Source organism: Macrotis lagotis, chromosome 1, assembly GCF_037893015.1.
Source record: "Macrotis lagotis isolate mMagLag1 chromosome 1, bilby.v1.9.chrom.fasta, whole genome shotgun sequence".
In the NCBI taxonomy this organism is placed as follows: Eukaryota; Metazoa; Chordata; class Mammalia; order Peramelemorphia; family Peramelidae; genus Macrotis; species Macrotis lagotis.
The window spans coordinates 366,008,592-366,034,103 of record NC_133658.1 but is presented as its reverse complement, the minus strand read 5'-3'; the positions used below and the strand labels follow the sequence as shown (position 1 = coordinate 366,034,103).

Genomic DNA, 25,512 nt, shown 5'->3' with positions numbered 1-25,512 from the left:
TATTTGACCTCTCACTTGGTACTCATTTAATGCTTTTGTTCCAGTACTTATTTGTTCATACATACAGCAAGAGACTAGTAAACTTAACTAGGCTTTAAGTGGCATGAGGACAAGTTTTGTTTTTACAACCTTCACAGTATCTTATACACTTAGTACTCAGTAAAAACCGTGAATAATAAATTTTGAAAATCCTTAAAAAAAAAAGAATGAATTAAAGAATGACAACATAGATATAGAAGGGTATAAAAGTCTTCTAAAATCAGAAAAAAAAATAAGGGAACAAGGAGATGGGGAGGAGGTGGGGAGAGAGGATAAGGAACTGACTCTTGGAGGAGTGGGTAGGTTAAGGAATAAGAGGGCAAGGGAACGGGTGACAGTGAATTAGAGGATGGAGGAGAGAGGACCAATAAAGTGAGAAAGATAATGAGGAAAGGAGGAAAATATACAGTAAGCAATTATGAATGTGACTGGATATGTGAATGGATAAAAAGGAAATAGATAAAACAGAATATGAATGGATAAAATAGAAATATAGTAGATTAAAATTTTGAATTAAAAAATATGCTGCTTTTAGCAAACTATAAAAATGAGAGATACAAAGGTCAAGTAAAGGGCAAGAACCAGAATTAATTATGTAAAAAAAGCAGGATTAATAATCATGACCTTAGACAAAGTTAAAGCTAAAATATACAAAAAAAAGAAATAATGGAGAAACTACATAATGTCAATAATATTACTTTAGACCATCTAAAATATAACTAGACAGTATAAAATACCTGAGAGTACATCTGCCAAAACAGAAACAAGAACTACAGGAATATTAACATAAACACTTTTTATATGAAGTCAGATCTAAATAATTGAGACTATTTATTGTTTATGGGTGGACAAAGTCAACATAATTTTTCAAAATGACAATTTTTATCTAGCTAATTTATTTATCCAATGCTATAACAAATAAATTACTAAAAAATTATTTAGTAAGAGAAAATTATCTGAGTGAGAGAAAATAACAACATTCATTTGGAAGAAGAAAAGGTATTTCAAATAAGTCACAGAAAAAAGATGTAATAAAAGAAGATTCAGAAGTAACAGACTTTCAACTATATTATAAGGAGAAACTACTGTTAAAGTGAAAAATTGATGATTTCTATTATTTTAAATTAAAATTTTCTGGTATAAATAATACCAATATAGCCAAGAGTATAAGGAAAGTAGAAAATTGGGGGAAAAACTTTCATAGATAACGTCTCAGATTGGATGTGATTGGATTAGCATACTGTGGTGTAGAAAATGATGAGCGGTAACAGGATTAGAAAAATATGTAGACTTGGACTTATGAAGGAAGAAATAATCCACCTTTGGAGAAAGAGAAGACAAGGAGAAATATGCAGAGTATGATTTTACAAATATATGAATATATTTATATATGCATGCTTATAAACATACATGTACATGTGTATATATATATATACATGTATGTGTATATATGTTTAATAATAGCCTTCATCAGGGTGGGGGAAAGGGGAAAAATAAAGTAAAAAGTGCACAGCAGAGAATAAAAGAAAACTTACATGGCAGCAAAGTTGGGCAGTTTTAAAAACAATATGCAGTATTTAGTTTGTTTTTTTGCAAGGCAATCGGGTTAAGTGACTTGCCCAAGGTCACACAGCTAGGTCATTATTGTGTGAGGCCACATTTGAACTCAGGTTCTCCTGACTCCAGCACTGGTGCTCTATCCACAGTGCCACCTATCTGCCCCATGTAGCATTTATTAAATAGATTTTCTTGAGATGGAAATGGATTATTTCATATTGAATCCTCTCTTATGTTCTGCTGTAGACATGGAATTTATTCTTTTTTCTCATTTTGTATTTAATCTAAAATGAATAAAAAAATTAAATATTCCATAATTTCAAGATAATATCAAATCATTATTCAATTATTACTATGAAATGCTATTTCCCATTTTAAATGGATTTTATTCTTATTTTAAGTGGTCCTTTTCTGATATTGTTAATTCTCAGATAATAAAATCCTTTGTACCTGATTTTATGAGCTTGGACAGATGTCAGGAGATAGTAGAGGATAGAAGGGTCTGGCATTCTATGGTCCATGAGTTAAAAAGGGTTGGATATGAAGAAACAATCGAACAACAAGACCTAATTGCATATTTATAGAGAAAATTCAATTATATCCACTGTCTTATTAAGAGATTCGCCTACCAACCCTGAAGGGTAACAAGTAGTTTAGATATTATTTCCATAGGAATAATGAAGCTTGTTAGTTCCTTTTGAAAAGATACACAGAGATGTATTAGGGATGATCTACTCACCAACAAGTTTGGGCAAGCCTGCAAGGCTTCCAGCACACCAGGAATGCTAAAGGCCTCATGACCACGAACCCGTCGCCTCTCAAGGTATCTAGGGTGAAGGCCATAAAGCTGCTCAATATCTGGCATCTTCTTGAGCAGTGTTAGAAAACTGGAATCAGTGAAGCCTGAGAAGTTTATGAGAATTTAGAAATAAGTCACCAATGTTGTTAGCTTCTAAAATTTATTTCTTGTCTATATGCGGAAGACAGGAAGAATCCCTGGAGAGATGAAATACGCAGGAAAAATAGGTATATCCATCAACCTCCTATGGGTCTCTATGCTCACATTCTCTATCCTAAAATAGATTCCATTTTCTGATAAAAAAAAAATATTCCCATTTCATAGTCATATTCTGCCTTCTCAATGCTATAAAGTCTAAAATATTGAAAACTGTCACCAGGATCAGTCTACACTTTTACCCTTTCCCAACCCTGGCCTCCATTTTCTAATTAGGTCTCACCCAGTTTGAACACTTGAAGTTTATATAGGATACCTAATACTATATTACTATCTAAGGAAACTTTACAAAATGGAGAATCTTCATACAAGCATGATTTTAGGGTTAGAGGGTGATTTAAAAAGTTATGAAGTTCAGGACAGTTAAGTGGTGCAGAGGATAGTGTACCAGTCCCAGAGACAGGAGGACCAGCTCAAATTCAGCTTTGATAAGTACTAGCTGTGTGACCTTGGACAAGTCACTTAACCCTACTACCCCACCAAAAAAAAAAAACAAAAAAGAAGTCATGAAATTCAAATTTTACAGATGAGGAAAGTGAGGCTAAGTGATATTAAAAGACTCTCTCAAAGTCACAGTATCAAGAAGTAGTCAAATTTGAATCCAGGTACTTTGGTTCCAAATTCAATAATCTTTCCATACCCCATGATTGGTGGGGTTTTTTTGGTTATAATAAAAAAATAACTATACAAGGGGACTAGAAACAAAGGGCAGAGATCCTGTCCTTTCCATACCCCATGATTGGTGGGGGGGGTTTGGTTATAATAAAAAGAATTAACTATACAAGGTGACTAGAAACAGAGGGCAGAGATCTTGTCTTCACAGAACATAGAAATTTTCACATAGCAAGCAATGAATGCTCGTTGAATAATGAGTGAATAAATGGCAAAAAGCATTACAAAGAAATGTATGTACATTTCCATCTCCCATTACCATAAGGTTGTTTACCAGGTAAGAAAAACATATTAGAACTTATCAATGTGATAACATATTTCTTCATAGTTTTCAAGTCAAATCCATATTAATTTTCTTAATTGATCCTCACAACAACCCTGTATTGTTGGCAGGGCAGGGATTATCATCCCCATTATACCAATGAGGTAGAGAGGTATAGAGAAGGGAAGTATAATTCACCCAATGTTACAGAGTTAAGTAACCATAGTAGGAACTTTTTACCTCTGAAATCAGTTCTCCTTTATTCTTAGCCTCATTCGTTGTTTGTCCTTCATTATCAAATAGGACCAGAAAATCAGGAAGAGGATCTCATGACTTGAATATAAACTGGATTTAAGTGAGGGAGGGCTGTGCAAGGCTAACAGTCTCACTCTCTTCTCCCAGAGCTATCTGGATCCAGTGGCACGATACAGAGCAGAACAATTGTTAGATGGTCCCAATACAGTGGGAGACCTTGTCCTTTTTTAAGCTAAGGTATTTTCCAGATCTCAGTCTGACCAAAGCAAACCCCATTAAGTGAATAAGACTAGGTAAGAAATGAGGTGAAGAATGGCCTCTTTTACTTAGTTAAAAAAAAATCAATCTGGGAGGGGAAGACCTTCAGGGTTTGTGGTCAAATCAGAAATAATTGCTATTTACACTCATTCTTAATCATCAGAGCCCAAACAATAACCAAACAAGGCTTGGAATAAGACCTGTTTGCTGGTCAATCAATGAAAGAATGATTTGGGTTAAAGGCATGATTCTTAAAAAAGAAACCTAGTCTGCAAGCCCCAAGAAATCTTGGGAGATTTCAGCAAACAAAATTTATATTCCATTGGGCAGAGCACTCAGAGGTAAAGGCACATCCTATGTGGAGAGATGGAGAGGAGAAATGGGAAAGAGGAAGGGAAGGGGAAAAGGAAGAAAGGAGGGAGGAAGGAAGATAGTCATTTGTCCTTTATTCTTGAAGAGAACCAAGACATCAGGAAGGGGGTGCCATGACTTGGATTAAAGTGAAGGAAGGCTATGTAAAGTCACCAGCCTCACCCTCTCCTTTGGAACCATCTGGGCCCAATAAAGTCAACTAGGAATGGTCCCACTCTTCTTAAACTGCTATCTTTGAAATATTAAGTTCTAAAGTCACAGAAGTGAAGTTTATAACATGGATAATGAGATGGACCACATTGAGAGAAAATTTCTCTTAACCATAACCATTTCTTCTGAGGTATACTACAATCTGTCTCAACTCCCTACCTTGTCACTTTCTACTCTTCTATACATTTTCTAGTTCTGTGTTTCAGCACTTTAGACAAATTATTCTTTAGACAGTAATATACTGCCTTTGAAAGTTCACCCTGTGAGGTCAGAAGTTCAGATATTACCATTCCTATGTGGTAGATGAGAAAACTAATATTTGGAGGGGTCTCAATGACCTCATGGTCTCATGACCACGAACCTGTCACCTCTCAAGGTATCTAGGACTACTGAGAGGGATGGGAACTGAAACCTAGATTCTACTGATTCCATGCCCAGTACTGATGTCAATGAAACAGGTAAACTAAAAGGATACGAAGATGCTACTTAATTAAGTTAGTGAAGTTCTAGGTAGAGTCTTCTAAAATTGCAGAGTCAAGTATTCACAAAGTCAGTACTATTCAGAAAACACAAGAAAGGGAAAGGCAGAGTCAGGTCATTTATACAGCAAAAGCTGTATACTTGGCAGACAGAGAGATGCTAAGACTTTATCAGCCCGCATAGCTTAAATGAAGACTAGAAGAATACCATCGCTTCCTCACCAAGTGAAAATTTAGTTTCAATGCATTTTAAATGAATGAATTTATGACTAAATCTTACATTACCAGAACCTATTTCCATGGAAAACAATCTTGTGGTCTAAATAAGCATGATAATGTAGTCAAAGGAAGGTTGGATTTGGGACTCAAAGACCTAGACTCCATTCCCAGTTCTGAAACTAACTCAGGAACTGTGAAGGGTAGGAAACATACTGAAGCGTTGGATTTGAAGCAAGAGGTCCAAGGATCAAATCTGGGTCCTGCCAGAATTATTACCTGCATTGCCTTGAATCAATCTTTTCTCTTCACTGAATCTCAGTTTCCTCAATTGAAAGATCATTTAGTTAAATGTTTCCACTAGTGAGTTTACCACTTCACAGCATTTACTATTTAACCGGTCTTAGTGAATATATTCTCACATTTGAATTTTTTTATTTAAAATAGCTATTTCTACAGTGTTTCTAGGATTCTGCTTTGGTTCAATCCAACTTATACCTTCTGAAAATCACAAGTGTTCTTCTGTTCTTAAATTAACAGGAACAGAGGATTATATGACCTTACTGACCACAATATCCACACCTCTCACTTTATAGATATGGAATGAGATTTGGAGAGTTTAGGTGACAGGGTCACACAAATATTAAGAAGCAAAGTCAGGATTTGTAATCAAATATGTTTATTTCAAATCTAATGCTTGCTTCTCTGACTAACATTTAAAAAAAGACATCTTATTATCTTCTACATCATAACTATCAGTCCTGTTCACTCCATAGGTCTTTCTGTCTCTAGACATTGCCAGTTCCTTCATTATCATGGCCAATCTCCTCTGGATGCTTTCTGGATTATCTATTTCCTTTCTAAAATATGGCACCCAGTCATGAATATAATATTCCAGATATAATTTAACCAATACAGAACAAAACTTAGTCTAGTATACTACACCTTTCTTCATGTAGCTTAAAAGTGTATTAGTTTCATTGTTTTATCACTCTTGTTGATTCACTGAGTTTAAAGTCCAATAAACCCATTTAGATTTTTCAAAAATTACTGTATACTCTCATATAACTATCCTGCCCTTACATTTATTGCTAATAAAATATATCCAAATTTTTGGGTGACCCTGGCAAATCATTTATTTATTTCTCTTCTCTTGATCTTAGTTTCCTCTTCTGAAAAATGTGATCAATAATATTTATTCTACTGACTTTAAAGTAGAAAAAGCAGGAAAGAGTTTTGTAAATGACTTTGAAAGAGATCTAACAGTGTGAGGATTTAGTTGGTATGGTTCATGATGTCAAAAAATCAGACTACTATAAATTCACTTAGCAATTCATTCACTCAAAAATTTATTATTTTTTTGTTTTTGTCTTTGCAAGGCAATAGGGTTAAGTGAATTGCCCATGTTACACAGCTAGGTAATTATTAAATGTCTAAGGTCAAATTTGAACTCAGGTCCTCCTGACTCCAGGGCCAATGCTCTATCCACTGCACCACTTAGCTGCCCTCACCCAAAAAATATTTATGGAGTGCCTTTGGAAGACAACAAAGATAAATCAGACCAGGTTCCTGTCCTTTCCCAAAATATGAACTGGGATAAGAGAATGCAGGTACAAATATATATGTGTGTGTATATGTATAAACACACACACACACACACATATATACATGCATGTGTATACATACACACACACATATATGATCATATTCAAAATTCTGTAAGTGCATGAGTGAAGTTTTTGGTCAGTCATTTTTCAGTCGTGTAAGACTTTTCATGACCCTATTTGGGGTTTTCTTGGCAAAGATACTGGAGTGGTTGTAATTTCTTTCTCCAGTTCACTTTACAGAAAACGAAACTGAGGCAAACAGAGTAAAGGGGCCTGCCTAGAGTCATTTATTAAGTATCTGAAGCTAGATTTCAACTCAGAAAGATGAGCATTCCTGATTTCAAGCCTGGCACTCTATTTGTTATTCCACCTCCCTGCCCTGAATAGTTTTTGTTGTCGTCCAACTGTGTCCCATTCTTTGCAAACCACTTAGGGTCTCTTGGCAAAGATACTAAAGCAGTTTGCCATTTCCTACTCTTGCTCATTTTACAGATGACAAAACTAAGATAAACAAGGTTAAGTGACTAGCAATGGCTAGTAAGTATCTGAAGTCAAATTTGAATTAAGATGAGTCTTCCTGACTTCAGGTGTGGCACTTTATCCAGTGAGCCACCTAGCTGCCATAAGTGAAGTACATATTAGATGAAGTAAACATTACTACAGTGAGGAAATAAAAAAAGGCTTTACTGAGGAAAGAATTTTTAGGAAGTGTCAGATTTTTAAAGTAAAGAATAAGAATACAGAATAAGAAAATATATTGAAAGCAACACTAAAATGGGAAAGGATAGGATCAAAGACAAAAAAAAGGAGTTTTATACATTAACAGTAATATGAAGAACAATAATTAACTTTATACAGCATTTTATAGTTTGCTAAGAATTTTTATAATCACTAAATAAGTTATTGTGATATCTATTTTACAGGGACAGAAATTGAGGGTTAGAGAGAAGAATTATAACATCTCTGACAATTGGTCATTCAGTCTTTTTCTGAAGAACTCAAAGCTGAATTTGCAACATTCCAATGAAGTTCATTCCAATCTGGGAGCAGTTCACTGTTATGAAACTTTTTCTAACAAAAAACCTATCTCTGACTCTGCAATTTCTACTTCCTGCAACAAATTCTGAGTTTGTTTGCCTATAAAATTATCTCTTTCTGGCATAATCAGATAGACCTGCTTACCTGGGAAGAGATTAAAGATTCCATTAAAACTACAGAATTATTTCAAATATCTTATAATATTACTGAATAAAAAGAAAGTCAAATCATGTCCCCAGTATACTTTTACTAAAACAAGGAAGTTTTTCTAACAAATGTCTTTATTATTTTCCCTCAATATGCAAACATCATATAAAAAGATTCAATTATATTTTAGCTAATAAATTCATCACTCACCAGTTGGCATATATTCCCACCAGCGGCCTGCACAGAGATCTACAATCTTCACTACTCTCAGATACAGGGTCACTGCCTCCTTCAGCTTCCGGGAGAGGCATTCCATACACATGATATCCTGCAGAGGGAGGTACCTTTGTGAGAGAAAGAAACTCACATTTATCAAGTGAATAAGTATTTCCCATTGATTAATGGGTTACATTTTTATCCTTTTCTCCCTTCTTTAATTAAACAAAAACATATAGTACCTGTACCAAACATAGATGTCTTATGCCTGCTGTTCACATTATAGATCTGGATTTATATGCCTAACACATGGATTTGTTTATTTCTTCCTATGTACTATGTATAAAATTTGAGGAACTACCACCAGGTAACTAACAATGCCTAAATTATGGTCCCGGAGTCAATAACAGGGTCATAAATGCAATAGTTTTAGATAACAGCACAGATTTTATATGTTTCATACCAAAACACGAATATATAAAAATGACAATAAAACTAATCTGTGCTTACTTAAGAATTCAAATAAAGATTTAAAGTAAAATTTTAGGTACAATTTTGTAAGATCTAATCAGAAACTATCTAATCTTTTTCTTGTATTCTCATTCACTGTTTCTCTCTAAATTTTATTCCATAATGATACATGAAGTTTTCAGACTTTAAATTTTAACTCTATTTACATAGGATTTCTGTGTTGGTAGTAGTGGTAGTTTTACAAAAAAAAGTACTTTAATGATAAAAATTGAAACTATATTTTTAAATTCAATTTAACAAATACTTATTAAGCATCTACTAAATCTAAGGTACTGTGCTAGTTACTGGGAATACAAAATATACTCTCAAAAAGTTCACAATATACAAATAAAAAAAAGCTTATAAAGCAAAGGTATGTAAGATAATTAAAAATAAAAAGATTCAAGTAAAGTACTCTGAAATATGTGAAATACTCTGAAATATATAGTCAAGTATGCTTACATCAAGGAAAATCCATTAAGGGACTTGGGGGGAAAAAGTGGGAAGGAAGGATTCTAAGTTGGAGGAGGAATGAAGAATGAGTGGTTAGGGGAAGGGGAAGGGGAAGGAGGAGGAGGAGGAGGGGAGGACTTTGGTAAGATGAAAGCAAAAGAAAAAGTTTAGAGATACACGAGGTTAGAGAGCTAAAACAAGGGAGCTTAATTTTTTAAAATAAAATCTGGGAGATTACAAATTTATTTTTCCCACTCTGTGTCTAGAAATAATATTTAATTCCCTGGTATTACACGCTAGTCTAGTGCCTTAAAAAATAAAATATTTTTTTTATATTTATATTTGCAATCAAATTATCTAAGAAAAAGCACTATCTTTTTTCCCCCTCAAAGACACAATTTGATGTGTATTTGATCCAGCAATACCACTACTGGGTCTATATCCTAAAGAGATCATGAAAAAGGGTAACAACATCACTTGTACAAAAATATTCATAGCAGCTCTGATTGTGGTGGCAAAGAATGGGAAATCAAGGGGATATCCATCAATTGGGGTATATGTATGTTATGGAACACTACTGTTCTATTAGAAATCTGGAGGGATAGGATTTCAAAGAAGCCTGGAAAGACTTGCATGAACTGATGCTGAGTGAGAAGAGGAGAAACAGAAGAACATTGTACACCCTAGCAGCAACATGAGGGTGATGATCAATCAGGGACAATTTTAGGGTATCTGTGATGGAGAATATCATCTGTATCCAGAGAAAGAACTGTGGAGTTTAAAAAAAATCAAAGATTATTACTTTCAATTTTTTTAAAAAAAAAAAGTCTTATATACTATATAATTTTCTTACTTCTAATATTTTATTTCTTCCTCAAGTTTATGTTTTTTTCTCTCAACACATTCAATTCTGATCAATGCATTGCATGGAATGTAAAGATTATCAGATTGCCTTCTGTGGGGGGGGGAAGGAGGAAGGAAGGGAAGGTACAGGAAAAATTGTATAATTCAAAACTTTACAAAAAATGATAGGTGGCAACTACTATTGTATAATTGGAAAACAAAATATTTATTTAAAAAAGACACAATCTGAAGGAATAGGAATTAAGTCCATCAGTTTAAAAGGAAGATCAAACACATTAAATGCAATTATCAGAAATGCAGTATAGATTTGATACAGTTTGATGAAAGGAGGCCAAAAGCTCCCATACAGTAAAAATTTAAGACTTGAATACTAAACTTTGAAAAAATAAAATAAAACTGAACTGAAGCAGTTGAACATGCTGGATTACAAATGCTGTCCAGTCATGGGTCTTCTTTACTTCTAACAATGTGCCTTCCCTTCTATAAGGGAACTATCTATTACCACTTTCTAGAGAATCATTCAGAGATAGAGAAGTGTAGAGACAAACTAACAGTGCAGTGATGAATCTGGAGGCCAGCCCTGAATTAAGATGTAGATTTATGAGTGGCCTTAGTAGTGTCATGTCACTTCTCTATCCTCTGATAACTGAACAGACTGGATTAAATGATCTCAAGGGTCCATTATCAACACACTCAAGATCAGGAAGTAACTCATCTATATAGTCAAGTACAGGGAATCATTAAATCCTAGAATTAATGAGACCATAGAGATCACTGTCTAACTTAAAAATAAGCAAAAATCTTAATGTTCACAAAACTTCCTGTAGACTTCTAGTATACAAGGAAGTCACTATTTCCTGAGGAAAGTTCATTCCACTTTTAGGTATCTCTAAATGCAAGGAAGATCTACCTCACAATCAGATGAAAACTACTTTGTAACTGCCCTCTGAGGTCAAAGAAAACAATTCTTTTCACTCTAACACAGTAACTTTTCAAATCCTGTGTTTTCCAGTTTAAATCACTAGTTCTTTCAAAATAATCTTCATATGATGTCTCCACACTATGGCAGTTGTCCTCCTCTGAATACTCTGTATTTTGTCACTAGTTTCTAATATGTGCATCAATAAACATAATATGAACACAAACTGAAAATGCTTTTTTTAAAGTTACCAGTGATCACTTATCAAATGATTAACCTTCATCTTTTTGTTGATCTCTCTGTAGCACTAGATAATTCTGATTTCCTTTCTCCTGGAAAATCTCTTCCCTTTGGATTATCCTGACACTGCTCTCTGCTGATTCTCCTTCCACCTTTTTAGCTATTCTTTGGTCTTACTTGGTGATTCTTCATACATTCATATCAACTAAATGTTGTTTCTTGTCCTTTGTTCTAGAAGAGGACTATGTCAAGCAGCAAGTTGATGCCATGACATACAAGTGAATTAGACTTAAGTGAATTAGACTTAAGTGAAATAGATTTAAGACTAAGCTCACTAGCTTCATTTTCATCTCCAGAGCAAACAACTAACAGTGGGTATTCACCAAGGCTCTGTTATGGGGCCTTTTTTAAATTCCTTCACTCTATTTTAGTTGGTCATCTCATCAGTTTCCATGTATTAAATTATCAGTCCTGTGGAGATAACTCAGAGCTACATATCTAGCCCTAGTCTCTCTTATGAGTTACAGTACTGTACCATTAATTGCATTTTAGACATCTCAAACTAAATATTCTGTAGACAACTCAAAATTAATTTTTTCAGCCCTCTCTCCCATATTCTGAACTTCCCTAATACTGTTAAGTATATACCATCTTCCCAGTAATCCAGGCTAACAGCCTCAGTGTCATACATCTCAAATACATCCCCTTCTCTCCACTCACAGAGCTAGGACCATACTAGAAGCCCTCACATCTTCACCAACAATTTGGTTTCCCAGTTATTGCCCTATGGAAAAATGTCTGGTTTATCAATATCCTTACTAAAAGATGGTACAAATCCTACAAATGAAGAAAGAGGAAGGAAATAAGCATTTATTAAGCACTTACTATACCAGGCACTATGCTAAATATTTAACAAATCTTTTCTCATTTCAAGAAGGAAGAACAGAAGGGTCTTTCCTATCCTGCACTACCATTCCTTTCTGAATTCAGACTAAGATCACACAAATATTAAATACAAAGCAATTAGGGATGAGGAGATTTCCTACATCTTTATCAGGTGACCTGCTCTTATAATTGTGAATTTGACATTTGGAACCTAAGTGTAATATTTTGTACTGATCCCTATTAAATTCCATGTTATTCTAAACCCAGAGTCTGAGCTCTGGCTTTCCCACTCACTAGACTTATCTCTTTCATGACTGGAATGCTCTCTTTCCTCACTTTCCTGAATTTCTTCTTGAAATTCCCAGCTCTAGTCAAAGCTCAATTGTGTTATTTCCTAAAACAAGCCTGTCCTGAGTCTTACAAATGTTAGCAACACATGAGTCCCAATTACTTTGGCCATACTCTTTATTTATTTAGTTAGTTAGTTAAGTATTGCTTCCTACTAGTAGAATGTAAACTCTTTGAAAGTAGGACATGTTTCATTCTTTGTCTTTGTATTTTCAGCTCCTGGAACCACTCAGGTCTTCCCTTCTTTTTGCCCAGACTATTATACTGGTTTCTTAACTAGTCTTCCTCTCTCCTATTTCTCTTTAACAATAGCATCTCAGCACTTTTCTTAATATACTATTCAGATCATGAGAGACACTACTCAAAAGTATTCAGAAGCTGCCTTATATCCACATAATGTACAAATTCTTGTTTTGGGCATCCTCAGCACTCCACAATGTGGCTCTAACTTGATTTTCTGCCTCATATGACTTCTCTTCATGTATTCTGTCTCAAAGTACACTGCTCTCTAGTTTCATTTGTATCCTACTTTATCCAGTCTTTATGTTTTTATTTATACCATGCCCTGTGAATGGAAGGGATAAGGGAAATGATACCTTCTGTTGAAGTTCCTCCATTTTTTTTTTTTAGGTTTATTTTGCAAGGCAAATGGGGTTAAGTGGCTTGCCCAAGGCCACATAGCTAGGTAATTATTAAGACCGGATTTGAACCCAGGTACTCCTGACTCCAAGGCCAGTGCTTTATCCACTATGCCACCTAGCTGCCCTCCCTTTTTCTTCAAGACCTATTTTTTTCCATTTTTCCTGTTCTCTCCCTCACCAAAAACACACTCTTCATTCCCACAAGCACACATGAATATGCAAAAATACACACACACACACACACACACACACACACACAAAAACAATGCTGACAATGAAGTCTCACTCTTGCTTTCAGATTTCTCCTACCATTTTGCCTGGAGCTCATCTTTGACAGTAACATATTATGCCTTCCATCATCCTGCAATCCTTAACTCCTTCCCCTCAAAAGCAGGACTTGTACTACATTTATCTTTGAATCCTCTAGCACAGGGGATTTGAAGCTTCTTTATTCCCATCTTAATCTTATTCTCTTACACCTGCCTTAAGTTTCTCTTTTCTATCAAATTGCAGGATCCTACCACATAAGCGTTCTTGCTCCAAGGTACCTGCTTTCATCATTCTCATTCTACCCTTTGCTTTTTCAATCTTTCTCTATTATAGTCTTCCTCTACCAACTTCAAATATACATTGACTTCCCTTATTTACTACCTTTGTAGTAACTACTATCCTTTTTCTCAAAGAAAGCAATTCCTTTAAGGTCCTTTATTTCTAATTTAAACTAATGTGAATGCTTCCAACTACTGTTCCTTTTCAGAAAGCAATTCCTTTAAGGTCCTTTATTTCTAATTTAAACTAATGTCAATGCTTCCAACTACTGTTGCTTTTCCCAAAATTAGTACGCTGGTACCTTGGAAACAAGGTAGTGACAAGTACCCAAATATAGATTCTAGGAAGTGTTAGGTGTTGATCCAAAGATGTGAAACAACCCCAGGAAATTTAAGGACAGGCTGTGGGATTCTAGAAACAGTACTCAAGTGCTGTTATCCAGACCTGAAACCAATTCTATCAGCAGGATGAAAAATATTACAATTATGAAAAAATGGAAGCAAGAGGCAAATTGGTCTGGTGGCTCCAAGTTACCTACTTTTATATATTTTGTGACTAGTTCACCAGAATGTCCAAGGGTAATAATCTTTGTGTATAAGCACCTCAATCACTGGTCACAGCAGAACCCCTTTTGTATAGGGGGCAGCAAAAATAAACAAGTCACTGTCAGCAAACAAATATGCCAGAGTCAAACAATGACAAGATAAATGACTATATAGACTCAAGTTTTACTCTACATGTTTCAAGTGCATTCCCCCTTTGCCCGCTTCAGAGATTTTTTAGACTCACAATTTGGAAAACAAAGTTAAAGAATAAATCACTGTTATAATTTATTTTTGAAGGGAAAGGGCACCATTCTATCAAATTTCCAGCCTGATCTTCTGTCTTAGGGTAAGAAGACCATTCCCATTCTTTCGCCAAATTCTTGCTCTTTTGTCTAAACTGTCCAAAACTCTGAAAGGACACTATTCTGAGGTAATAATGCTACTGATACTGATAATTTTTTCTAAAATTTTCCTTACATGATTAACTCCCTACTAGAGATACCCTCTCCATCCCAATAATTTTAAATCATCACTCAAAGCCTATACCCCATCCCCCACCTCACTCATTTTTGACTCTCTTCAACTTTTGCCTCCACAAAACATCCCAAAGCTACCCAACTCTTTCACTATGCCCTCTGGAATGCTTGTTCCATAAGGCAACAAACTTGCTTACATTTTAAATCTTTTCCTTTCTCACTCCTTCCACTTTCTGGCTCTTAAATAAGATTTAACTCCCTTTACATAGCCAATTTGACCACCCTTCAGTGTTGGCTCTTCTTTTCCTCCATTCCCTCTGTTTCACTGGTCAAGGTTGGAGAGCTGGAATACTCTTTTCTTCCCATTACCACTTCTGGGTTCTCCCTCTACTATTTTCATTCAGTTCTTTTGAAATTCATTCAATCTGTGCAGCTAGGTAGTACAGTGGACAGAGCCCTGGAGTCAGGAGGAACTGAGTTCAAATCCAGTCTCAGACACTTAATAATGTCCTAGCCGTGTGACGTTGGGCATGTCACTTAACCCCACTGCCTTGCAAAAAACAGAAATTCATTCAATCATATCTACCATTCAAATAAAATCCTGGGAGCTATTAGCTGAAGATCTCCAGAACATTCCCCCTTTCTCCTTATACTAAGGGACTTCAAAACACAGAGAGACAGAGATAGATAAGAGATAGATGAATGGATACTTATTTCTTTAAATACTTTAACTTCCCAGTTATTCAACTTTCTCATTTCCCATAATATATTCCTCTACCCACCTCAGATGTCTGCCAAAACTGTCATATCTTTGATTATGCCATCATCTACAAATGTACCACTTTACATGTTCATGAATTCTGAAATTTCCATTATCTGATTACATTCCATAAGCATCTTTCTCTGGCTTCACATACTAAAATCTGCTCTTTGTTCACACTGTGACCTCTAATTCTGATTGCCCTCACTTCTGTTCCCGGTCATCTCTACTGCACTGTTCTTTCTTTCTTTTTTTTTTCTTTTTTTTTTTAGTTTTTGCAAGGCAATGGGGTTAAGTGGCTTGCCCAAGGCCACACGGCTAGGTCATTATTAAGTGTATAAGAATGGATTTGAACTCAGGTCCTCCTGACTCCAGGCCCAGTGCTCTATCTACTGCGCCACCTAGCCACTCCCTGCACTGTTCTTTCAACCCACTTTACACTCTTACTAATCTGGTTCAATTCTATATTGTCCTCTTCTTAAGTTCCTTGCCCTCTTTTCATAATGCCAACTGTGCTTTGCTATGTTTCAGTTTTGGAGCACTCCTATTATCCACTACCTTTGCTTCCACAAATGTGTTGAACAAAAAGTAGAGAAAAATCACAGAACTTTTCTGACTGAATCCACCACAAATTTATATTTCATAACTTCAAATAAGCTCTCACTGCTGCTAGGAAATCCTTTTATACTTCACAAGTTAACTTACTATCCCATTCATCATAGCAGCTCTTTCAAATCTTTTCATCTTTCCTGATACTTCCATTAGTTCCCCTCTGCCAATCTCTCAGATTGCCTCATATTTTATAGAAAATACAGAAGCCATTCTCCCTGAGAGTTCCATTTTCTCTCTTCCTCATCTCACATCAACCAAATGTCTTCTGCCACTAATTTCTGTCAGTCCTTAAAAAAGGGTTTTTCTTGGGGTAGCTAGGTGGTGCAGTAGATAGAGCACTGGCCCAGGAGTCAGGAGTACCTGAGTTCAAATCTAGCCTCAGACACTTAATAATTACCTAGCCGTGCGACCTTGGGCAATTCATTTAACCCCATTACCTTGCTAAAAAAGGGGGGAGGGGTCTTTCTTGCCAAGTCAAAGTCCTACAGGCATAAATGAAACCATTCCATCCCGTCTTCTACAGCAGATTGTTCTCAGTCTCACTCATCTTCAATCTCTGCTTCTCTACTGCCTATAAACTTGTCCATATCTCCCATATCCTCAAAACCCCTCACTTAATCTTCCATTCCCATGAATTATCATCTCATGTCTTTTGAACTTACTGATCAATCTGTAAGAAAAGGTAATTTACAGTAAGCAAACTTTCTCTTCTCTCACTCTCTTAATGCTCTATAATCTGGCTTCTGATCTCATCATTCAACCAAAAATGCTATCTTCAGATTTCAGTGATCTTATAATTGTCAAATCTAAAATCCTAAAATTCTTAATTCTCATGTTTCTTGACAATTCTGTAGCCTCTGATACTGTAGATCATCTTTTCCTTGATAATCTCTACTCTCTAGATTTTCAAAGCACTACTTTCTTCTGGCTCTCCTCCTCCTCCTCCTCTTCTCCTCTCTCTCTCTCTCTCTCTCTCTCTCTCTCTCTCTCTCTCTCTCTCTCTCTCTCTCTCTCATATCTTCATCCAGATCACACCCACTATTCTTAGATGTTCCACAGGACTCTGATCAAGATGCCCTTTTTCCCTTCTTTACTACTTCTTAGTAATCTCATCGGCTCCCATAGATTTAATTATCATCTCTCATCTGATCATTTTCAAATCTACTTATCCAGCCCTAATCTCTTTCTTGACATCCAACCTCCTATTAGATATTTCAAAAAGGATGCATTTAAATACATCCAACCATATCACCCCACCATTAGCTCCCCAAAGAATTGCAGTGGCTCCTTATCTCCCCCATGATCAATCAAAAAATCCTTTGTTTAGTTTTCAAAACACTTCATAACCTATTCCCTATCTACACTTCCCACTTTTTCCATTCCTACATGTCATGTTACTCCCCACTCTATGCTCTTTGATCCAGTTTAACTAGCCTCCTTGCTGACAATAAAATACTTCTCTCAGCTCCAGGCATTTTCACCATCAGTCTTCCACACCTAGAATGCTTTCCCTCCACTGACACCCAGCTCCTGTTTTCTTTGGCTTTCTTCAAGTCTCAAATAAAATCCCACCCTCTACAGAAAGCCCTTTTCAATCCCTCTTAATTCTAGTGCCTCTCTTCTGATGTATCTAGTTTATTTGTACATATTCATTTGCTTGTTGTATCCTCCATCATGTTATAAGCCCAGAAAGGAGAGGGATTGTCTTTTGCCCTTTTATGTATCCCTTCATATAGCACAGTGCCTGGCACATAGTAGGTGCTTAATAAATGCTTAATGATTGACTAATCTTAAACTCAGTATGTTCCAAACTATATTCATTATCTTTTCCCTAAACTCTCTCCTCTTCCCCATTTCTATATTATAACTAAGAGCATCATTATCCTCTGCTTATTCTCAAATCTATAGTTTTTAACTTTGTACCACTCTCATATTTGTTCCCTTCTCTCCTCTGATAACTGCCACCAGTCCAGTGATAGTCTTCATCTCCCCAGTCTGCTATCTGGTCAGCCCATCTACCCCAAATCTCTCCCCACTCCAATTCATCATTCTCCCCTCTGCTGTCAAAAGAGATTTTCCTAGAGTACAAGTCTGACCATGTGAAACCCTGCTACCCTCCTCATCCCACCAAACTCAAATAGCTCCGCATTGCCTCCAAACCTTCATGAGCTATCACCTCCTCAACTGAAACCCCAGAACTTATATTACTTGAAAATCAACAACAACTCTGGTGAGACAGATTGTCTAAAAATATTTTTATTACTTTAACTATGCCATATATCCACTATATAACTTTTTATAATATAGGTCCTTCTTTGGAATCTTCTCTTATTTATATATACCCAAGGAAAAGAAAGATAAAAACCAGAATTTCTTACCTAAAGATATGGCAGAGTACTTCATGTGACAGCTGGTTCATGTAATCTTTTGTTTCATCTGAATTTGTCACCTCAGGGCTTTCTTTACTTGGGAGACATGGTTTCACAGTTTTCCTTCGTGGGCCCATCCTTATGATGACTTCAGGAGAAAATGATCAATTGCAACTTAGTTACCTTGAGTTCAAAGTTGCTAAAAAGCAGAAATGAGAGAATTGAAAAGTTAGGACTTAAAATCTAGCCTCAAAAAAAGAATTCTTTTCATGAAGACATTCAAATAAAGTGATTGGAAATTAGCTAGCAAAAAATCTTGATATTTTAGGGAGCAAAAATCAATGAATAGTTTGTTTCACATAGAAAGGAGAAGGATTTAGACTACACTGGGAGTCAAGAGGGCCTTGATTCTTATTCACAGTCTTCTGCTAATTAGCTATGCATCTTTGGATAAGTCACAGCCTCAAGTTCTCATCAATAAAATAAGGGGAGAAGAGTAAATTAGTTTCCTTCCAGATCTACCATTTGATGGCTTGAATCCTCCTAGCTGAAGACTAAAAAACTGAAAACAGCAGCTGCTCTGTCTGATGCAAAGAGGGGAAAAAATAACAGCATAATAAAGATACACAGAATCAGATAGGAATACATTTCCAGGGCATTTCAGATGTGCAGGGTGTTTATAAGTGTTCTAAAGTAAGGTATCATTGAATTTCAGTATTAAAATTCCAAAGGTTCTTACAGAAAAACTTCTAGTATCAATTCAGGAGAGGAGAATACAGATGCTCAGGGAAATTAAGATGGAGTAGATATCAGAAAATAATGCAGACATTTAAAAAATCAATTATTTTAATTATTCTACATAAAATGCAAGCTACTAAGGAGACAGAATGGACTTGGAAAACAGACACTTAGGACTGAATTCTGATTCTACAATTTAATAGTTTGGTGACTTGGGATAAACTACTAAAGCCCAGCAGAACCTCAATGGTTATCTGTTTAAAAAAAAAAAAAAAGATGAGATTATTAGACTACAATTTTGAAGCTAGTGCCATACAAATAGGTGTAATTCCAATTATTTCCAAAATCTTTAGCTAGGGATGGTAGAGAAATAGAAAGCAGTGCAAGACAGTTTCTGGTTCAAGGATATTAAAATCTAAGATTAGAGACAAGACAAAAACAAGCTAAAATTTAACTGGCAGTTCAAGAAAACCAACACAGCTGCCTAGACAGTGATATGTAAATACTTAAGAGACTGAGACTGAGGGAAAGTCTCTCCCTTCAACATTTCTTTTATCCATTCCCTCCCTGGAATGCCATTTCTACTTTCTTTTCTTTAAAAAACCTTTTTTTATTTCAATTAAAAAATTTATTTTCAAGGGGTAGTGCCAAGATGGCAGAATAAAAGCAGGAACTTGCTCAAATTATCTCCCTAACTTCTCCAAATACCTATTAAATAATGACTCTAAACAAATTCTAGAGTGGCAGAACCCACAAAAAGACAAAATGAAATAATTTTACAGCCCAAGACAACTTGGAAGATCAGCAGGAAAGGTCTGTTGCGCCAGGATGAAAGAGGAGTGAGAGAGGAGTTTAATGCAGTATGGACCACAAGGAGAGGTCCCATCAATCTAGGAACAGACTGGACAATCCCAGCATAGGCAGGTCTCAGAAGCACAGATCTGGTCCCAGCAAACCAGAAACAGTCCTTGGGAGCCACTGACTCAGTGGTCTGTGGGGAAGATTACAAGCATCTCTATGCTATCTCTGAAGCAAGACTGTTGCTTTGCCCATACTCTGATCTGGACAAAGAGCTGGGTCGCAGTGCCAGGAAGAGGAAGAGCAGTAGCACAACAGAACTTGATGTCTCAGGGAGACTGGGGCTCCCATCACAGTTCCAGGACAGAAAGGAATGCTTCACAGACCAGGGTACGTGACAGGAAAGTACCAAAAATCCCTCCTTAGATCATATCACCTTGGCAGAACTGAAAACTTTCAGGTCCCTAAAAGTATCTCTGCAAATAGCTGCCTAAAACCCAAAAGGTTGGGACAATTTACCCCTTCACATTGGAAGGAGTCAAAATGAAGTCAGAGACTGGGGAAATCAGGAAACAGCATAAGGGAAAAAAAATTGACCACAGAAAGTTACTAAGATGATAAGATTATAACACACACTTGGTAGAAGATAACAAAGTCAAAGATCTTATGTCCAAAGCCACCAAGAAAAATATGAATTGGTCTCAGATCATTAAAAAGCTCAAACAAGATTTTGAAAATTAAGTAAGAGAGTAGAGGAAAAATTGGAAGAGAAATAAGAGTGGTGCAGGAAAATGATGAAAACCAAGTTAGCAGCTTGGTAAAGGAGACATACACTAAAAAATACTGAAGAAAATAACATCCTGGAAATCAGACTGGCCAAATGGGAAAAAAGGTACAAAAATCCAAGGAAAAGGAATGTCTTAAAAAGCAGAATTGATTGAAAGGAAAAGAAAACACAAAAGCTGACTGAAGGAAATAATTCCTTCAAATAAAGAAGTGAACAAAGGGAAGCTAATGACTTTGTGAGAAATCAAGAAACAATAAAACAAAACAATTAAAAATTAGAAGATAATGTGAAATATCTCACTGAAAAACAACAGACCTGGAAAATGAATACAGGAGAGATAGTTTTAAAATCATCTAAAACCCATAATCAAAAAAGAACCTAGGGGGCAGCAGCTAGGTGGCATAGTGGATAGACCACCAGCCCTGGAGTCAGGAGGACCTGAGTTCGAATCCAGTCTCAGATACTTAATAATTACCTAGCTGTGTGGCCTTGGGCAAGCCACTTAACCTCACTGCCTTGCAACAAACAAACAAAAAAAAACCTAGCCAGCAAAGAATCCATAAATCACCTCCTAAAAGAGTCAAAAATGAAAACTCCCAGAAATATTCTATCCAAATTTCAGAGAACCAAATCAAGGAGAAAATGTTGCAGGCAGTCAGAAAGAAACAATTCAATTATTGTGGATCCACAAGCACAAGATACAGCAATTCTACATTAAAGGATTATAGGGCTTGGAATGTAATATTCTGGAAGGCAAAGGAACTTGGATTACAAACAAAAATCAACCACCCAGCAAAACTGAGCACACTTTTTTTTTGTTTTGTTTTGTGAGCACACTTTTAAGGGGAAAAGTTGGACATTCAGTGAAATAGGAGACTTTCAAGCTTTGCTGATGAAAAGATCAGAGCTAAACAGAAAATCTGATTTTCAAATACTAGACTCAAGTGAAGCATAAAAAGGTAAATAGTAAAGAAAAATCAAAAGGGATTTAATGATGTGAAACTGTTTATATTCCTGCATGGGAAGACGATTCTGATAGCTCATATAACTTTTTCAATTATTAGGGCATTAGAAGAAGCATATAAAGACAGAACACTCGTGGGAGCTGACTGAAGGGATAATAAATTAAATAGATGGAGCTCCGTGGTGAGAGAGGAATGTAATGAGAGAAAGGGAAATGGAGAGGTAGGATGGGTTAAGTCTTTTCATATAAAATAAGCAAGAAAAAGCTTTTGCAGTACAGTGGGGGGGGGGGGGTAATGACTGAGTCTTACCCTCATCACAACAGATTCAGGGAGGAAATAACATATATGCTCAGTTGGGTATAGATATCTATCTTACCCTCTAGGAAAGGAGGGAAAGAAGATGAGAGAAAGGAGGGTGATGAAAGGGAAGGTAGGTTGTTCTCCCTTGAAGAGGGAGAGGGTACAAGAGAGAATAGAATAAATAGGGGTGGAGAGAATAATATGGAAGTAAATACAGTTAGCAATAGTAACTATAAGAAAAATATTGAAACAAGATTCTCTAATAAAGGCCTCATTTCTCAAATATAGAGGACCAAGCCAAATTTATAAAAAAATAAGTTATTCCTCAACTGATAAATAATCAAAAGATATAAATAGGTTTTGGATGAGGGTATCAATGCAAATTATGATCATTTTACAAAAATGTTCTAACTCACTACTGATTGGAGAAATACAAATTGGAACAATTCTAAGGTACTACCTTATACCCACTGAACTGACTAATAGGACAGAAAGAGAAAATGATAAGTGCCGGAGGGGATGTAGGGAAAATGAAAAATTAATGCACTTTTGGAGGAGGTGTGAAAAGAATCAACAAAACTGTAGAGCAATTTGGAAGTATGCCCATAGGGCTATAAAACCATGCCTACCCTTTGACCTAGTAAAGATGCTACTATATTCCAGAGGAGATGAAAAAGGGGGGGGGGGGAGAACTTATATGCACAAGGATATTTAAAGCAGCTCTTTTCCAGTTGCAAGGAATTGGAAATTGAGGAGATATTCATCAGTTAGGAAATGGCTAAACCAATTGTGGTATGTGATCATGATGGAATGCTATTCTGCATTAAGAAATGATAAGCAGGACGCTTTCAGTAAAACTTGGAAAGACTTACATAAACTGATACAAAGTGAAATGTACTGTAGACAAAGTAATAGCAATATAATAGGATGATCAGCTGTGAATGACTTAGCTTTTCTCAGCAATGCTATGGCCCAAGATAATGCTGAAGGACTTTCAATAAGGAATGCTAACCATCCATCCTAAGAAAGAGAGCTGATGATGTCCAAATATAGGCTGAAGCACATTTTTTTAAATTTTTCTTGAGGTTTCTTTTTTATGGGGGTGGGGGAGGTTTGTGTTTTCTTGCCTAACATGACAATGATGGAAATGTTTTGCATGACTATACATTTTTAAACTCTATCAAATTAAATTGTAATCATTCCTTCACTTTAACTCTTACTACTTTGTTTATATTCTATATATAAATGCTTATATAATGTTAATATGTTTATATGATAAGTACAGGAATTTATCTGGCAATACAGTGGATAGATCCTGAACCTAGAGTCAGAAAGAAAAAGGTTTAAATCTGGACTCAGATACGTCATAGCTGTGAGACCCTAGGCAAGTCATTTAACCACTTCCAACCTCACTTTGCTGAACTATAAAATGGGGATAATATTAACATCCACTTGCAAGGCTGTTGTCAGCATGAGATAAGATATTTTTATAAATACTTAACACATCTTTCACACAGAGTAGATAATATATAATTATTTATTCCGTTCTTCAATTAGCATTTATTAAGCACCAAGTATATTTGCAGTACTACATTAAGTAGTGATAAAAGAAACACAAAATCATAGTCTCTGCCCCAAATTCAATTAAGAAGCTAATGTCCATAACAAAATAGATCCAGTGTAAAAGGAGGGAATCTCAGAGGAAGGCATTAGAATTGGGGAAGGAGAGAAGGTAGAGCTTGAACTGAGTCTAAAAGAAAGTTAGGGAAATCAAAAGGCAAATGAGGAGTGAAGAATATATTTCAGGCAAGGGAGAAAGTCAAAGAGATAAGACTATGTTGGGTGAGAAACAGCAACAAGGCCAGTGTTAGGAGAAGCAATAAGATCCCAAAACAAAGGATTTTATATTTAATTCTGGAGGTTAACAGAGCCACTGGAGTTTATTGGACAGGGGATGACATTGTCAGACCTAGTACACTTTAGAAAGATTATTTAAATAATTAAGTGGATGATAGACTGTGGAGTGGAGAGAAATTTCAAACAGGAAGACCAATCAGCAGACTATTACAATAGTCTAAGTGTGATGTGATGAGAGCCTATGTCAATATGATGACTATGATAAGTGGAGAGAAGGGAGCTCCATGTCAGAAATGTGATGATAGAAATGACAGGATATGGTAAGAAATTGGATATGTAGTGTGAATGCAAGTGAGAAATCAAAGACAACACCAAGTTTGTGAACTTGGGGAACTAAGAGGAGAGTGATGTCTTCAACAAAACTGGAAATTTCAGAAGAGGGGAGGATTTAGGGAAAAGATAATGAACTATATTTTGAACACAATTTAAATTGTCTAAAGAAGATTCATTTTGAGATTTTTTAACAGATATTAATTAGTGATATGAGTGAAGGTAGAGAATTTAGAGTTCAATAAAATATGTTCAAAAATGTTTTAAAGAGATAAAAATAGAATCCATAGAAGCTGAGAGAGAGAGAGAGAGGAAGAGGAAGAGCAAGAGACAAAGAAACATGACAAAGAAAGCACACAAGCCAACCCCTTGGGCAACAGGACAGTTATAGGTGTGAGCTGGATGAAAATGGAAAAAAAAAAGTCAGATAGATATGAGAACCAAGGGAGAGCAGTATTATTAAGAAGAGACAGACTATTAAGGAAAAGGTGGCTATCAAGTGTTAAAATTTGAAGCCTGGGGCAGCTAGGTGGGGTAGTGGATAAAGTACCAGCCCTGGAGTCAGGAGTACCTGGGTTCAAATCTGGTCTCAGACACTTAATAATTACCTAGCTGTGTAGCCTTGGGCAAGCCACTTAATCCCATTTGCCTTGCAAAAAAAACCTAAAAGAAAAAATTTTGAAGGCTGCTGTCAAGAAGAATGAAGATTGAGAAAAGGACATTAGATATGGCAACTCTGCCATTGCTAGTGATTTGGGAGAGAATAGTTTCAAATTGAATAATTAAATCAGTCAAGAACAAAAATAGTGGCTCATTTATCTTTTTTTTAATTTCCTCCAATGATTCACAGCACATGTTTTACATATGTCATAAGGTCACAAAATCCTGATTTGGGCACTTACTACCTTGTATAACTTTGGGGTAAATCACATCCCCTTTCCTGGAACTCTGGTTCAAGACATATAAACTGAATGGGTGGAGAAATGATCTCCAATACACATTCCAGATCTAAAATATACGATTCTATGAGCCATTCCATCAATGTAAGTACTCTTGATATTATTAGGACAATCTCTACCTTAATTTGCTAGATTAATTCTTTCATGAAATACTAGCTTGCCACAAACTACACCCCCTCCCCCCCCAAAAAAAAACCCACCAACATCCACCACCTGGCAATGAGCCTCTCTGAATATTGCTAGGATAGGCACAAAGTTCATTGC

General features: G+C 35.9%; 1 protein-coding gene across 2 annotated transcripts in view; it reads right to left on the bottom strand.

Moving 5' to 3' along the window:
• FBXO38 (F-box protein 38) overlaps nucleotides 1-25,512 on the bottom strand; it is a 123,461-nt gene that overhangs the window by 75,496 nt on the left and 22,453 nt on the right. The window contains exons 3-5 of one of the 2 annotated variants that reach the window (XM_074212360.1): nucleotides 18,524-18,713; nucleotides 8,338-8,471; nucleotides 2,336-2,499 (exon numbers count right to left, since the gene is read on the bottom strand). In XM_074212360.1, the coding sequence (XP_074068461.1) occupies nucleotides 2,336-2,499; nucleotides 8,338-8,471; nucleotides 18,524-18,651 (426 nt within the window). In that variant the 5' untranslated portion in view covers nucleotides 18,652-18,713. Of the gene's footprint in view, nucleotides 1-2,335; nucleotides 2,500-8,337; nucleotides 8,472-18,523; nucleotides 18,714-25,512 lie in introns of those variants that run through there. The other variant, XM_074212361.1, reaches the window with a different exon arrangement.